Source organism: Narcine bancroftii, chromosome 1 (assembly GCF_036971445.1).
Source record: "Narcine bancroftii isolate sNarBan1 chromosome 1, sNarBan1.hap1, whole genome shotgun sequence".
In the NCBI taxonomy this organism is placed as follows: Eukaryota; Metazoa; Chordata; class Chondrichthyes; order Torpediniformes; family Narcinidae; genus Narcine; species Narcine bancroftii.
The window spans coordinates 96,254,726-96,271,260 of record NC_091469.1 but is presented as its reverse complement, the minus strand read 5'-3'; the positions used below and the strand labels follow the sequence as shown (position 1 = coordinate 96,271,260).

General features: G+C 43.2%; 1 protein-coding gene across 1 annotated transcript in view; it reads left to right on the top strand.

Annotated features, from left to right (window-relative positions):
- Positions 1-15,949, top strand: part of LOC138740647 (uncharacterized) — a 57,631-nt gene extending 41,682 nt beyond the window's left edge. Inside the window, exons 7-9 of the mRNA XM_069893637.1 lie at positions 2,706-2,884; positions 7,893-8,600; positions 15,468-15,949. Coding sequence (XP_069749738.1) covers positions 2,706-2,884; positions 7,893-8,600; positions 15,468-15,720 — 1,140 coding nt within the window. The 3' untranslated portion in view covers positions 15,721-15,949. The remainder of the gene's footprint in view (positions 1-2,705; positions 2,885-7,892; positions 8,601-15,467) is intronic.
- Positions 15,950-16,535: the final 586 nt, after the last annotated feature.

The window sequence follows — 16,535 nt, the reverse complement described above, 5'->3', positions numbered from 1 at the left end:
TGCACTTCGAGCATGTAACATCTTTCGCCGAGCAGAGTTTTGGTTTGGGATGCTTTGGTTGGCTTCAAAAGTAGCACTTCAGGTACTCCTGGAAGACTGCGGCTATGGTGGGTTTGCTAATCGAACGCAATAGTGGGCTGCTGGCCTGTGGACCCGAATGCCAAGGTGGCAGCCCAGTCCTAACACATGAGCAAATGGAGACAGTGGGCCAACCAACTCAAGGTGCACTTGATGACCAGGAACCAAAATAGCAAAATCCTCCAGTCTGGATTTCATGTATCTGGAGACTTTAGACCATTGACACGGAAAGCAGGATTTGCCTATAATCTAACATCTCATTTAACATGAGACCAGGTAATGCATTCCATAATCAATTGGCCATGCAGGTTCGCAGAGAAATCTTGTCAATTGGGAATATTGTAATGGTCAGGTACGGTGCAATTGTTTAGTGCACGGAAATCACCAGAAGGCGACCAATCCCCAGGAGACTTCTTTGGAATCATATGCAATAACAATGCCCAGCAGCTGTCAGATCTACAGACTATCCCCAGCTCCTGCATGTGGATGAATTCTACTTTCACAATTTTAAGATGATTCTACAAGCCCACGCTGCAGCCAGAGGACCCAAATCTCTATGTGGTGGATTACTGCATGTTTAATGTCTGTATGGTGATATGATGGGGTCACTAGGAGAGGGAAATGCTTGAGCAATGCCCGGAAAGGGCTTGAACCAGGTTGGAGGCTCGTCAGGTGGGTGATGACATTGGAGGGACGACAAATGCAGCTCACTTGCATACAAGTGCTACAGTCCACAATGCAACAATTCTTTAAATCTACCAGCAGTGAAAATGTGACAGAAAATCTGCACCCAAAATGAAATTTGCCACATTTGCAATCGTGAAACCTCACCGAAATGGTTCATTGAGACTGAAATCCAGCGAGAGTGACCTCTGACGAAATGTTTGAATATGAGAATCATTCACGGCTGACTGAACACATGACATATTTTGGATGTCTGCATGCTCTTCAGGGTTTGGAGGGACCACAGAAATTTCTGCACCAGAATTGACAAGCAATTGAACACCCGAGAAATGATCTTTGAGGAAGAGATGGCGGCTGAAGAGCCTGCCCATGGGAAGCAATTGCCTCTATGGCTGGGCCTGATCATTTCCCGGCTACCCTGTGTAGAAGTCACAGGGTGGTTGCAGGACCAAATTTCTGGTGCTTCAACAAATACGCCATTCGTCACCTCTACCAGGTCCATGACCAGAATGATTCCAACCAGGATGACGGGAGCAAATCTGTTGTTTGTTCAAAGCCTGGACCTGCATAGTCAGTGCTACTATTTGCTGCTCCAATTCCATTATCTTCGATTGATAAGGTGCAGTAAGCAGTTGTTCCAGCTAACTGGGGGGAGTAGCTAATGCTTCTCTCTCTACTGCAGAGGTCATGGACATAACAAGATCGGCACGATCTGCCAACTTGTTAAGGACGGACGCGCAAAAGACACTCACCAAGTGTCCTTGATCGCCACGAGGTAAACATTAGAGAAATATCTGCTTTCATAATAGCCACAGCTACCCTCAAACAGCTTCCTATCCCTTAGGCTGTCATCAGCTAGCAACTCGGCAATACCGGCCTCCTGAGACTGCTGAGTATGCTGTAGAATAGCAGCCTTAAAGATCTCATATGGGAGGTTATCATCTGGATTAACTAGAACATCCTCCTCTCACAGGCAATCTACTTTGGAATATGAGCCACAAGTAAACTGTATCTCATCTTCTGACTTGTCACACTGAGGGCGGAGAAATGTGCCTTGACGATTGTGAACCACCCTGGTGCATTATTAATAGAAAAAAAGGGGGACATCCAGCTTGAGCTCTCCAACTACTCCTGTAAAGGGTTTATCCTCATCTCTTTTCATTTTTATCTAGAGGGTCCCATGGGGTTACCACTGTAGTTACTGTAATTTACTCACTTGTTCTTCAGTACAAAATGGAGTTGACTCTCTTCCTCAGACACAACAATGAATTCTTCTTCTCACAAAACATCACTCAGCCAAATCCCTCTGACCTTTCCTTTGGCTCTCCGCCACATGGGTGATCTCAACACTCGCAATCTCCTCCTCTTGCATCCGAGATCCATCACAATGTATACAGCCTTCTGAACTGAGTCACGCATGCTCACTGCTACTCATGCTGGATACGTTATCAGCGGTAACCGGCACCACTCCTGACACAGGTAAGTACGCGACAATATATATTTACTTCTTTTAGATGCTTCGGGACCTGCTGAGTTTCTCCAGCACTTTTGTATATTAACTGCACTCAGTGATTCCTCAGAATGGCCATGTGTGGGCTAGGGTTAGGCCCTGAGAGATGTGCAAAGGAGGTGAAGTAGAATTGGAGGGGGGGAGATGGTGTACATGGGTAAGAATGATCAAACATTAAATGCCAGTATTCTGAAGGGCAGCATACTGTGCAAACAGGGTTCAATGATTGTAAAGTTATGTTTTATTGGATGTGGTAAAGAGAGGCAGGGGTAAACATTGCTGTCATAGTAAGAAATTATCAAAATGCGTTGCCAGTAATATAGTTTGCATTAATGTTTGGTTGATTCCAAATTTGTATTCATCAGTTTGCAGCGAGTAAAGTAACCCTGCCAGAATTCTGAATCCTACTTTTCATTCTACCCAACTTGTACAGACAATGGCTTGTTCTCCTACCGCTGGCAAGGATCTGCTGGAGGAAGTGGACTTCACCTTGAAAAAACTGCGGCCTCTCTCCAAGCCTTCTCCTCCTCGTGTAGATGCCCTGAACACCAGTTCAATGCGAATCAGCTGGAACGAACACGTCCCTGACAGTGGACTGGAGGTGATGTACAGGTGAGTACGCACCTCGCAGCTGACCAATTTACAATTAGGTTACCTGTAGCTCCAGAATTTGTTCCCAAACAATTCGTGCACATGAAAGAGAAATGACTAATGTCTTATTTGTATTTGTAATTCTAACAATCCCAGTGATGTTTGGGTCGGTAGCTTAATTGGCCAGAATAAGTAGCTTTAGTTGTGTCAGTGAGTGTGGGCAGTTGATAGGAATGTAGGGAAAATAAACTGGGATTAGTATAGGATTAATCCATTTGGATTTTAAGTGGTCATTTTGGACAATGGGTTGAAGGGTTGTTTCTGTGTTGTGTGACTGAATGAGTTTGAATCAGTGGTTCTCAACCTTTTTCTTTCCACTCCCATACCATTTTAAGTATTCCCTAGGTCATCGATGGTCTGTGATTAGTAAGGGATTGTTTAAGGTGGTATGTGAGTAGGAAGGAAAGTTTGACAACTGTTTTAATTGTACCTAATTGACTTGTTATGTGCACCATTTCATAACTCCAAAGGAAATGGACCAATGACAATTTTCCTCAAGCAAAATATTTCAGTAACAATTGGGTCGAGAGCAGTGGTTCTCAACCTTCCCTTCCCACTCACATCCCACCTGAAGCAATCCCCTACTAATCACAGAGCACCGATGGCATAGGGATTACTTAAAGTAGTATGGAAGTGCAAAGAAAAAGATTGAGAACCACTGGTTTAAACCAATTTTCATAGTCCTAGGTGCTGAGGCTCAATGAATACTTAATTAGTGAATCAATATAAAATTGTGATACATGTATTTGCAGCTCTATGATTATATGGGTGAAGAACAAAAGAAAAGTTCATGTACTTTTGTAATGTGATATATAAGATAAGTGTATACAGAGCCGTTGTCATACCCACACTCCTGTTCGGCTCCGAATCATAAGTCCTCTACCGGCATCACCTACGGCTCCTAGAACGCTTCCACCAGCGATGTCGCCGCTCCATCCTCAACATTCATTGGAGCGCTTTCATCCCTAACATCGAAGTACTCGAGATGGCAGAGGTCGACAGCATCGAGTCCATGCTGCTGAAGATCCAGCTACGCTGGGTGGGTCACGTCTCCAGAATGGAGGACCATCGCCTTCCCAAGATCGTGTTATATGGCGAGCTCTCCACTGGCCTTCCCAAGATCGTGTTATATGGCGAGCTCTCCACTGGCCACCGTGACAGAGGTGCACCAAAGAAAAGGTACAAGGACTGCCTAAAGAAATCTCTTGGTGCCTGCCACATTGACCACCGCCAGTGGGCTGATATCGCCTCAAACCGTGCATCTTGGCGCCTCACAGTTTGGCCAGCAGCAACCTCCTTTGAAGAAGACCGCAGAGCCCACCTCACTGACAAAAGGCAAAGTAGGAAAAACCCAACACCCAACCCCAACCAACCAATTTTCCCCTGCAACCGCTGCAACCGTGTCTGCCTGTCCCGCATCGGACAAACGAGCCTGCAGCTGACGTGGACATTTACCCCCTCCATAAATCTTCGTCCGCGAAGCCAAGCCAAAGAAGAAGAAAGAAGATATATCTTTTTAATTGTACTTGATGGATTAAATTTAGTTCTGACCTGCTCATTGACAGTGACTAATCAATGTGCACTACAATTCTGTTGTAATTTTCCCTAAAAAATATAAACTTCCCCAAATAAACTTGAGGAACAACACATCATTTTCCTCCTCGACAACCTGAAACAATGGTATGAATATTGATTTTTCTAATTTTAGGTTATTAGGTTATTTTAAAATTATCCGAATCTACTGTTTCCATCCCTGCCTATTCCTGCACTTAATTTTTCTTCTCTCTCTCTCTCTCTCTCTCTCTCTCTCTCACACACACACACACCTCTGAGTCCTTCCCCCCTGCTTCTTTCACCCTTTATGCATGTAATTTTACCCGTTTTATCTCAGTCTTGGTAAAAAGTTCAGAGCTGAAGTGTCAGCTGACCATTTCAATCCACGGGTGCTATCTGACCTGCTGAGTTCCTCCAACAATTCTTTAATCTTCTTAAGATTCCAACATTTGCACCTTTTGCATTTTTCTGTGTTCCTCAGCTGGAATCTTGAAATCGCATCACCAGTCAAATTAATAATAGTATGATAATGGTTAGTGCCACACTATTGCAGCACCACCACCCAGGTTTGAATCTTATGCTGGCTGTATGGAGTTTGTATGTGATCTACGTGGGTTTTCCGCCAGAGTGCTTGGGTTTCCTTCTACCCTTGGGGTTGAAAGAGAAAATGGGTGGCACGAATTCCATGGGCCAGGAGGGGTCCTAACATGCTGTATCATTTTTTTGTAAAAAAACAGAAACTTGCATTTGTTAACTAATGTGATTTTAGAACTTCCTGAAAGTGCTTCTCAGTCAGTGCAGTACCTTCAATTTGATCCAATGTTATGATATAAGAAATATAATATCACCTTAACAGCTGTAAAAGTTGAGGAAAATTGTACAGTTGAAATGAAAGCTTTGAGATCCCTTAAGAAACTAAAAAAGCAAGTTCTGTGGGAATTTGCTGAGGACACAGCCCAGACAGCTGAAACCCACACTGCCTGAGGGAAGATGTTGCAAGATTTGTGGTATCATTGGAAATGTTGTTATGGGGATTGTTAAGCTTGTTTGGGAAGCTCTTCCACAAGGTCTAATGAATTAAATGGAAGATTCAGCTTTTTCACCACAGTCCAAAAAATGGTAACCATGGTGAGTAATTCCAGTACAGCATGTTTTAACAGTTATCTCTTCCCAATGACAAAACACCATTTTTCTTAATGGAGATCTTCATGCAACTGTCTTCCTTCCTGGGAACACAAAAGTGTTAACAGTTAGTCATGATACAATTTGCAAAGTATCATCTGTCTGAGTTTTCTGTATTCACTAATGAAACTGCACAGATCTATTATGTTTAAAAACTGTTTAAAAAAAAAATAACTTAGACATACAATACGGTAACAGGCCATTTTGGCTCATGAGTCCATGCTGCCCAATCTACACCCAATTAACCTACATCTCCGGTATGTTTCGAATGGTGGGAGGAAACTGGAGTCTCCGGAGAAAGCCCATGAAGATATGGGGAGAATGTACAAACTACTTATAGCTGGGATTCGAACCCTGGTCCCAATCGCTGACGCTGTAAAAGGCGTTGCGCTAACCGTTACACCAACCGTGCTGCCCCATCTGTCTGAAAAGAGTCACCTTTATTCAAAAATAAGTCTGACTGTGAACAATTTTTTTTTGGCTTGGCCACACGGTTAGCGTAGTGGTTAGCACACTGCTAGTACAGCGCCGGCAGCCACAGTTTGAATACGGCACAGTCTGTAAGGAGCTTGTACGTTCTCCTTGTGCCCTGTGTGGGGTTTCTTCGGGTGCTCTGGTTTCCTCCCACCTTTCAAAACATACGGTAGGTTAATTGGGTGAAATTGGGCAGCAAGTGTTTCAATGGTCAGAATCAGCTTCTTACATGTTATAAATTATAGTAAAATATAATTGGATATCACCAATGAAATTAAGAAAAATTTCTTATCTAAAGACCTCAGTATCTTCTGTACTCAAGAGTTTCTGCCTCAGGGCTAGTGAAGGTGTTGAACCAATTAGTTTTGAGGACAGTCAGATGTTCCAGTACAAAAACACAGAAATGCTGGAGGAGCTCAGCAGGACTTGCAGCTTCCATAGGAGGTAAATATATATAACCAATGTTTCTGGCCTGAATCCTTCTTCAAGGTAGAAGGGCTCAGCCCCAAAATGTTGGTTATATATCGTTACCTCTTATGGACGCTGCAAGTCTTGCTGAGCTCCTCCAGCATTTCTGTGTTTTTACTACAATCACGGCATCTGCAGACTTTGATGTTTCACATATGTTTTGAAAGTTCATCAATCTGGGCAATTTTTCGTGAATCAACATGAGTAATTCATTTTGTTTTGCCTTCCTTTGAAGTACTGTGTAATAGTCAAATTTTGTGGACCAATTTTTAGGGTAAAATTTATTATTACACACATACGACTTTTGACCATGGTAAGTACCTTCATCTTTTGGAGAGCTTGAATGGATGGGTGGCCAGGGCTTAGGCAAGAGTCGGGTTGTCGGGAGCTTGGATGGGCAGGCAGCAGATGCGAGGGTCCACGGTCGTGTGTTGGGAGTTTGGAATTGGCGGGCAGCCGAGGTGAGGGTTCACTCTCAGGAGCTCAGATGGGAGGTCTGCCAGGGCCTAGACGGGAGTCTGCGGTCGGAGCTTGCATGAGTGGGCAGCTGAGGCCAAAAATAGAGGTATTGACTTTTAATGTATGAAAAATACCAGATTTTTGGGCCAAAAATAAGGGGATCGACTTTTACATTGTATTGATTATTACACGGTAGCTGTAAGTGTTTAAAAAAAAATCTCAAAATCCAAATATAGTATAACCCCTGTTATCCAGAATTCAAGCAACAGTCAGCCTCAAGCAACTGGCAAAAAAAAATCGTGAAAATAAATGAGTAAAAAATACAGACGTTTAAAATTGGCATGCCTCTCCATTAATTCTCCAATCACGCAACACGCAGTCTCAAGCAACCAGGAAATTCACTTATCTGGCATACCAATCCCGTATGTGATTTTACTTTAAAATCTCCTGGCTGATGTGCATTTAAGTGGCTCTGGTCATTTGCTCCTCGAGAGTTGGGTTTACTTCTGTGTGATGTGTTGGTCTTCCACCATGGAAGTCCAATTCAGAGATAAGAAAATAAACAGTCAGAACATAGCTGACATGCTTCCTGGTAATCCATTTGACCAAGAGAGGCTGAGGTTATTTGCAGTACCACTGATGGCTACTTCCTCAGCAGAGACGAAATAACCCAACACCAGTGAGGGTGTCCATACAGAATGGATATTATTCTGAGCATAAATCCTAATGAGAGTAATTCCTCTAGAATTGTTCTACAATGTGGCTGACTGAATGTAAGATTGACTTTGCTGAAAATCTAGTTGACTTTGATTCCATTTTGATCTAATTTCAGCTTGTACGATGGAGATGGGTTACTGTATAAAGGTCCAGATTGCAGCTACATCCTCACAGACATAAAAGTGAGAAAGGACCATGCTTTCAAGCTTCATATTTCCACCGAGGGCGATGATGGGCTGTACAGTGATGTTACCATGGTTACTGTTGAAGAGTCTGTGCCAAGTTGTCCGCGGGACTTTCGGGTGATTGTCTGCACTCCTACACAGCTGAAGCTGGCCTGGTCTCCCCCTGCAGAGCCCAATGGTGCCATTAAGTGTTACATGGTGTACAGAGGTGACACAGTCATTAAATCAACTTCAGAACAGAGCTGCATAGTGAGTGGACTCATGCCCTCCAGGTCCTACAAGTTCCACTTATGTGCCTGCACGAGCAAAAGAAAGGGCAAGAGGTCGACTCTGACCGCAAGCACTGCCAAGCCTGGTGACCACGCTCCCGGGCGACTGACCGTCAGTGTTCTAGGGCGCAATGAGATGTTTATCACCTGGGTAATGCCGGAGGTGCCACTGGGGCGCTTGTTCAACTTTGAACTCTGCATGAACGGAAAGGTGGTGTACCTGGGAGCCGACCGCTGCTTCACTGCGAGGCGCCTGACAGCAAACACTGAATACATCTGCACTGTTAGTGCCATCACCAGTGAGGGAAAGTGTGAGAGTAAGCCAGTAATAAAGAAGACAGCAAAGGATGAATACATCAATACAACAAGGTATCCCAATGTTTATTGCATTTCAAGAATTGATCAAGAGGATGGTAAATCTGTGGATTTTATTGCCACAGGTGGTTGTGGAGGCCAAGTCATTGGGTTCATTTAAGGCAGAGATTGATAGGCTCTTGATTAGCCAGGGCATCAGATATTACATAGAAACATAGAAACATGGAAGATAGGAGCAGGAGTAGGTCATTTGGCCCTTCAAGCCTGCTCCGCCATTCAATGAGATCATGGCTGATCTTAAAGTTCAGTACCCCATCCCCGCCTTCTCTCCGTAACCCCTAATTCCTTTATACTGAAGAAATATATCTAATTCCCTCTTAAATATATTCAATGAACCTGCCTCTACTGCTCTCTGTGGCAATGAATTCCACAGATTCACCTCCCTCTGGGTAAAGAAATTCCTCCTCATCTCTGTTCTAAATGGTTTGTCTATTATCCTCAAACCATGGCACCGGGTTCTGGACTCCCCCATTGGAAACATCCCTTCCGCATCCATTCTGTCCAGTCCTGCCAGCATTTTATATATCTCTATGAGATCCCCTCTCAATCTTCTAAACTCCAGTGAGTACAATCCCAATTTGCGCAATCTTTCCTCATAAGTCATTCTTGCCATTCCAGGTATCAGCCTGGTGAATCACCTTTGCCCTCCCTCCATTGCAAGAACATCCTTCCTTAGATAAGGTGACCAAAACTGCACACAATACTCCAGGTGTGGTCTCACCAAGGCTCTGTACAGCTGCAGTAAGGTATCCTTATTCCTATACTCAAACCCTCTTGATATGAAGGCCAACATACCATTTGCCTTTTTAACCGCCTGCTGTACCTGCATGCTCGCCTTCAGTGACTGGTGCATAAGAACCCCTAGGTCTCTTTGCACTTCCCCATCTCCCAATCTATTGCCATTCAAATAGTAATCTGCCCTTCGATTTGTATTACCAAAGTGGATAACCTCACCTTTATCCACATTGTAGTGCATTTGCCATGTATCTGCTCAGTCCCCCAATTTATCCAAATCACACTGGAGCTTCCTGACCTCCTCTTCAGTGCACACAACCCCTCATAGTTTAGTGTCGTCTGCAAATTTGGAGATATTACATCCAATGCCCTCATCTAGATCATTAATGTAAATTGTGAACAGCTGGGGTCCCAGTACAGATCCCTGTGGCACCTCTCTGGTCACCGCCTGCCACTCAGAAAATGAGCCATTTATCCCAACTCTCTGTCATCTATCTGCCAGCCATTTCTCAATCCACATCAATACCTTGCCCCCAATCCCATGAGCCTTGATTTTGCATGCCAGTCATTTATGTGGGACCTTATCGAAGGCCTTTTGGAAATCCAGGTACACCACATCCACTGGCTCTCCCCCATCTATTTAACCTGTTACTATCTCAAAGAATTCCAATAGATTTGTCAAGCACGATTTACCTTTTGTAAATCCATGTTGACTCTGTCCGATCCCTTCTCTGCCAGTCATATGCTCCACTATTACATCCTTAATAATGGATTTCATCATTTTGCCCACTACTGATGTAAGGCTCACTGGCTTATAATTCCCCGCTTTTTCTCTACCCCCTTTTAAAATAGTGGGGTAACATTAGCTACCCTCCAATCCATGGGTACTGATCCTGAGTCTAACGAGTTCTGGAAAATAATTCTTAAAGCATCTACTATCTGAATGTCCACTTCTTTAAGTACCCTAGGATGTAGATTATCAGGCCCTTGGGATTTATTGGCCTTCAATCCCTTCAATTTCCCCAATACCATGTCCTTGGAGATACTGATTTCTTTCAGCTCCTCCCTTGCATTAGTCTCTATGTTTCCCAACATCCTTGGGAGGTTATTTGTATCCTCTCTTGTGAAAACAGAACTAAAGTAAGAATTTAATTGGTCTGCCATTTCCTTATTCCCCATTATATATTCCCCTGATTCCGACTGCAAAGGACCTACTCTGGATTTCACCAATCTTTTCCTCTTGACATATCTATAAAAGCTTTTGCAGTTGGTTTTTATGTTTGCCGCAAGCTTACTTTCATAATTTATTTTTGCTCTCTTGATTAATCCCTTTCTCCTCCTTTGCTGTATCTTGAACTGTTCCCAGTCTTCGGACTTGGTACTTTTTTTTGCCAATTGATATGCTCTCTCTTTGGAGCTAATGCTGTCTCTAATTTCCCTTGTTATCCACGTTGAGTCACCTTTTTTGGTTTATTTTTATGCCAAACCAGTATAAACAATTTCTGCAATTCTTCCTTTAGATCTTTGAATGCTTTCCATTGTCTATCTACCGTCAACCACCCCCCCCCCCCCCCATAAACACCACCCAATCAATCTTACTCAACTCCCATCTCATAGCATCATAATTCCCTTTATTTAAATTCAGGATCTTAGACTCGGTTTTAATTTCTTCATTCTCCATGTCGAGTGAGAATTCGATCATATTGTGATCGCTCCTACCCAAAGGGCCTCGTACAACAAGATTGCTGATTAGCCCCTTTTCATTGCATAATACCCAGTCTAAAATGGCCTGCTCCCGAGTTGGTTCCTCGACATATTGATCTAGATAACTGTTCCGTAAACATTCAAGGAATTCCTCCTCCTCAGTAATTTTACTAATTTGGCTAGTCCAATCTATATGTAAATTAAAGACTCCAATGATGACAGCTGTTCCCTTATTGCACGCTTCTCTAATTTCTCTTTTTATGCCTTCCCTCATCTCTACGTTACTATTTGGAGGCCTATATACCACCCCCACTAACGTTTTCCTTCCCTTGCTATTCCTCATTTCTACCCATATAGATTCCGCATCTTCTGAGTTAATATCCTTCCTGTCAATTGTGTCGGTCCCTTCTCTCACCATCAATGCTACCCCACCTCCTTTTCTTTCTTGCCGATCCCTCCTAAATATTGTATACCCTGGGACGTTAAGTTCCCAGGCTTGCCCACCTTGCAGCCATGTTTCTGTAATCCCAATCAAATCGTATTTGTTTGTTTCATTTTCCACAGCCAATTCATCTACCTTGTTCCGAATGCTTCTTGCATTAAGATATAAAACCTTCAGATTTGCATTTTTCACCCTCCTTGCTCTTTCTGATTTTTTACTTTCACTGCCTAACCCAACTTTTCCTATTTTATCTTTCCTGTCCTTTGCCCCATCATACAGGTTCCCATCACCCTGCCAAATTAGTTTAAACTGCATCTGACGGCTGTACCAAACCTAGCTGCCAATATATTGACCCCTTTTGGGTTTAGGTGTAACCCATCCTTCTTGTAAAGGTCATGCCTTCCCCAAAAGAGATCCCAATGGTCCAAGAAGCCAAAACCCTGTCTTTTACACCAGCCCCTCAGCCACACATTCATTTGTCTTCACCTTCCATTTTTGTCCTCAGTTGCACTTGGCACAGGTAGCAATCCAGAGATCACCACCCTGGCGGTCCTGTTTCTTAGCTTCTGTCCTTGCTCGCTGTAATCCTTTTTCAATACCTCCTCCCTCTTTCTATCTATGTCATTGGGACCCACATGTATCAGGACATCAGGCTGCTCGCCCTCTCCTTTCAGAATACTCTGGACCCGATTTGAGATATCCCGTTCCCTTGCAGCAGGGAGGCAGCACACCATGCGGGTATACCTATCTGGCTCACAGAATCTCTTGTCTGTACCTCTGACAATGGAGTCCCCAATGACCACTGCATTCCTCCTTACCTTTTGTACCACCGTGCCAGCGATCTGGTCACTGTGGTCAGCTTCTGTCGGGTCATCTCCCTTAACAGCATCCAACACAATATACCTGTTGCTGAGAGGGCTAGTCACAGGTGTTCTCTCCATTTTCCAGGCATTTTTCTTCTCTCCCCTGACAGTTACCACTTCGCCAGGCCACTCATTAAGGAGAGAGTTCATGTACAATGCATGTATTATGGGGATAAGGCCGGGCAGTGGCGCTGAGAGAGAAAATGGATCATGATTAAATGGTGGGGAGATTTGATGGGCTGAATAGGCTTATTTCTGCTCTTATGTCTTGTGTTCTAATGGAGTAGGGGAATCGATAACCAGAGGATTCAGGTTCCTTTTCCACCATTAACATCTGAAGAACTTTGGTTTAGAGTGAATGAATGGCATTGACATTAACATTCAGTCTCGTCCTACAAATGCCAAACACTCTTTGGATGGTGAAGGAGCCTTGTCAATTTTTTGTTCTTGTTGATGAGCAGTTATGTGGAACCCTGTTGCAAAACAATGTTAGAGAATCATAGAACATACATAAAACATTATATGCCAGTACAGGCACTTCAGCCCTTGATATTGTACTTGATGTTATGTCTACCAAAAAAAAATCTAAACCCTTCCAACCCCGCAACCCTCTATTTTTCTTTCATCCATGTCTAAAAGTCTCTTAAATTCCCCCAATATTTCAACCTCCACCACCTTCCCTGACAAGGCACTCCAGGCTCCCACAACTTTCTGAGTAAACTTATTCTTGATGTCTCCCCTAAACTTTGCTCCCTTCATTTTGTAGAGATGTGAAGGGAGGAAAGTTTAGGGGAAAAATCATGGAATGCATCAGCATGGAAATAGGCCCTTCAGCCCAACTTGTGTGTGCTGAACAATTTGCTTGCATTTGGTCACATCCCTCTAACCCAGTGGTGCTCAACCTTTGCTTTCCACTCTTGTGCCATAGGTGCCCTGTGATTAGTAAGGGATTGCTTAAGGTGGGATGTGGGTGGAAAGAAAAAGTTTGAAAATCACTGTTTTAATCATACCTAATTGACTCGTTATGTGCACCGTTTCATAACTCCAAAGGAAATGGGGCAATGACAAATTTTCTCAAGAAAAATATTTCAGTAACAATTGGGTCTAGAGCAGTGGTTCTCAACCTTCCCTTCCCACTCACATCCCACCTTAAGCAATCCCTTACTAATCACAGAGCACCGATGGATGGCATAGGGAATGCTTAAAGTGGTATGTGAGTAGGAAGGAAAAGGTTGAGAACCACTGAGTTAGACTGAGTCTATACCTGTCCAACTGACCAATCACAGTGACCACTGGTCTTGAAAAACATTGCCTCTGGAGGCATTGCTGTTCGGACACAGGAAGATGAACACAATATCAAGTGCAAGTTCAACTTTGCTATACAAAATGCACTGTTTCACCTGGTGAATTTCTCTAGCGTCATGTTTTTACTTCAGTCCCAGTGCTTGCAGACTAACATGTTTTACTGAAATTTATTATCATCTGATTGTACATTTACAACCTGATGGAACAGCATCTCTTAAGACCATGGTGCATGCATAAATCACACACAATACACAGTATATAATGATCACATAATTGATCAACATATATAAATAAATATTTTGGATTATTTACCCAGTTACAGAATACTGTTCATGCATCTCACAGACTGTGGTAAGAAGCTATTCCCCAGCCTGGCAGTCCTGATTTTGATGCTTCTGTACCTTCTTGATGGTAGTGGGTTGAAGATACTGTGTGCTGAATGGAAAGGGTCTTCTATGATTTCTTGAGTGCACTCCCATGAAATGTTATTTATAGAGGAAAGGGAGACCTCGGTGATCCTCTCAGATATTTTAATAATCCTCTGTGTCGACTTCTAATCTGATGCTTTGCAGCTTCCAAACCACACAATGATGGAACCAGATAGGACCCTCTCACTTGTGCTCCTATAAAAGGTTTGTCAGGATGGAGGCCAGTAGCCTTGCCCTCATTAGCCTCCTCAGGAAGTATCTGGACGAATGAGGAGGTGCTATGAGTCTATTTCATCAGGGTTTCTATCGTCATTGCAGCCTTTTCCTCTGACCAGCGGGGCCTTCTATTAAAGTGCTTCCTTTGGTTACAAACTCGGCACCCAATCTCAGCAATAATGGTGAAATTGCAGTCAATGTCATCCCAGCATCCCTCCCAATTTCACCCATGTCAAATCTACAGGAACTGGTGAGCTTTTTAACTTCATGATGTCTGCTATTCAGGCCAGTCTCCCAAGTATGACTCTCACTGTATGAAATAGCCCACAGTGGTATGAATTCAGTATCCCACTGAGACTAACAACATCTCTGTGCACTATATGCAAGTGTGTGTATTGTGGATGGAGTGGTTACTCAACTTAAGGTATAATGAAGCTTTGTAATTGTGGAAAGATATAAACAAAATAGAGAGAGTCCAGAGAAGGTTCACAAGAATGTTGACAGGATTTCAGGGTCTGAGTTACAGGGAAAGGTTGTGCAGACTGGGGCTTTTTTCTCTGGAGCGTAGAAGATTGAGAGGGGACTTGATAGAGGTGTTTAAGACTTTAAAAGGGACAGACAGAGTAAATGTAGATAGGCTTTTTCAATTAAGAAAGGGGGAGATTCAAACTAGAGGACATGGTTTAAGATTGAAGGGGGAAAATTATAAGGGGAACATGAGGGGAAATTTCTTTATGCAGAGGGTCGTAGGGATGTGGAATGAGCTTCCGGCAGACATGATCGAGGCGGGATCATTGGTTACATTTAAGGAAAGACTGGATCGTTACATGGATAGGAGGGGACTAGAGGGGTATGGACCGGGTGCTGGTCAGTGGGACTAGGAGGGTGGGGATTTGCTACGGCATGGACTAGTAGGGCCGAACTGGCCTGTTCTGTGCTGTAAGTGGTTATATGGTTATGGTTATATGGTAATCCCTGATCGCAATCGTGTGCAAACAAGGTCTGGTGCCTCACAATATCTTTGGTGCCTTGCAATGCTCTTTCAAGATTTATGATTGAATGAACACATGCTGATGGAACATGGAACATCATCTGAAAATGTCAAAGTTTTTGTGCACTTAGCTGCATTTTCACTTCCATTTCTTTCTTTGTGTTGCTCTGTTTACAGATGTCTTTACTCCCCAGCCCGCAGAAGCCAATCAGTTTCTTCGTCTTTAGCCAGAGAAGTATCCAACTTCTCAGAGCGGATCCAGAAGTCTGGAACCCAACTAGAAACTCGTAAGGAACAGATCCCAGGGAAAAAACCAAAAGCGCATCACGTCTCCAGCAAAGGGAGTGTGAAAGGAACTCATAAGCAGGACGAAACTGTACCGATAACCAGAACCATCACAGGGCACAAGCCTCGGCGTGACCAGAAGTAATTCTGAAATGTGAAACGTGTCCAGATTGATTTTGTACAACAATTGGGTAGTTATAGGAGGAAACGATAGCAGATGCATAGGGTTTTGAGCTCTGTGCCCTTTGCAGCTTGAGTTTTTTGTCTATGTACAGATACAATGGAAGAGTCCTCCAGCTGAGAAAGCCTTAACGGCAAACAAAAAGTTGACATACATTATGTATATTAGATTTTTTGTATTTATTACATGACAATAAAAGGAACTTTGAACTTTAAATAATGAGCTCAATTGTGGCAAACAGTCTCAAACCTAGATGGACAGATGGGTTTCTGCAGAGAAATACACTCTCCTGTTAGATCTTCCGCTTCTGATTTAAAAGATTATATCACTCCAGTGGGCACTCTCTGCTTTCAATAAGATGACCTGCTTCAGATCACTTAACTGCCCAATGCAACTGTAGTTGTTGGTGGGTCATTAGTCTAGTATATAAAATCTCAACCCAAGCTCCCGAACCATATCCCTTCTACTCAGAGAAGAACAGAAAACATGCGATCACTGTGTAATAGAAAAGGGGTCGTTCTCTTAAGATAGAGATGATGTGAAATTACTTCTTCCATCATGCCTTTGGAACTCTCTTTATCAAAGGGTGATGAAAACAGAATCTTTGAACAGAGGTACTAGATAACAAAAGGTTGAAAGGCTATCAAGATGTTAGGTTTACAATCAGATCCACCATGATTTTACTCAAAGGCTGGACAGGCTCATATGTAAATTAATGGAATTTGTGCCATAAGTGATAGTGGAGGCCAAATCAGGCACATGGTTGATGTTGTGGTTAA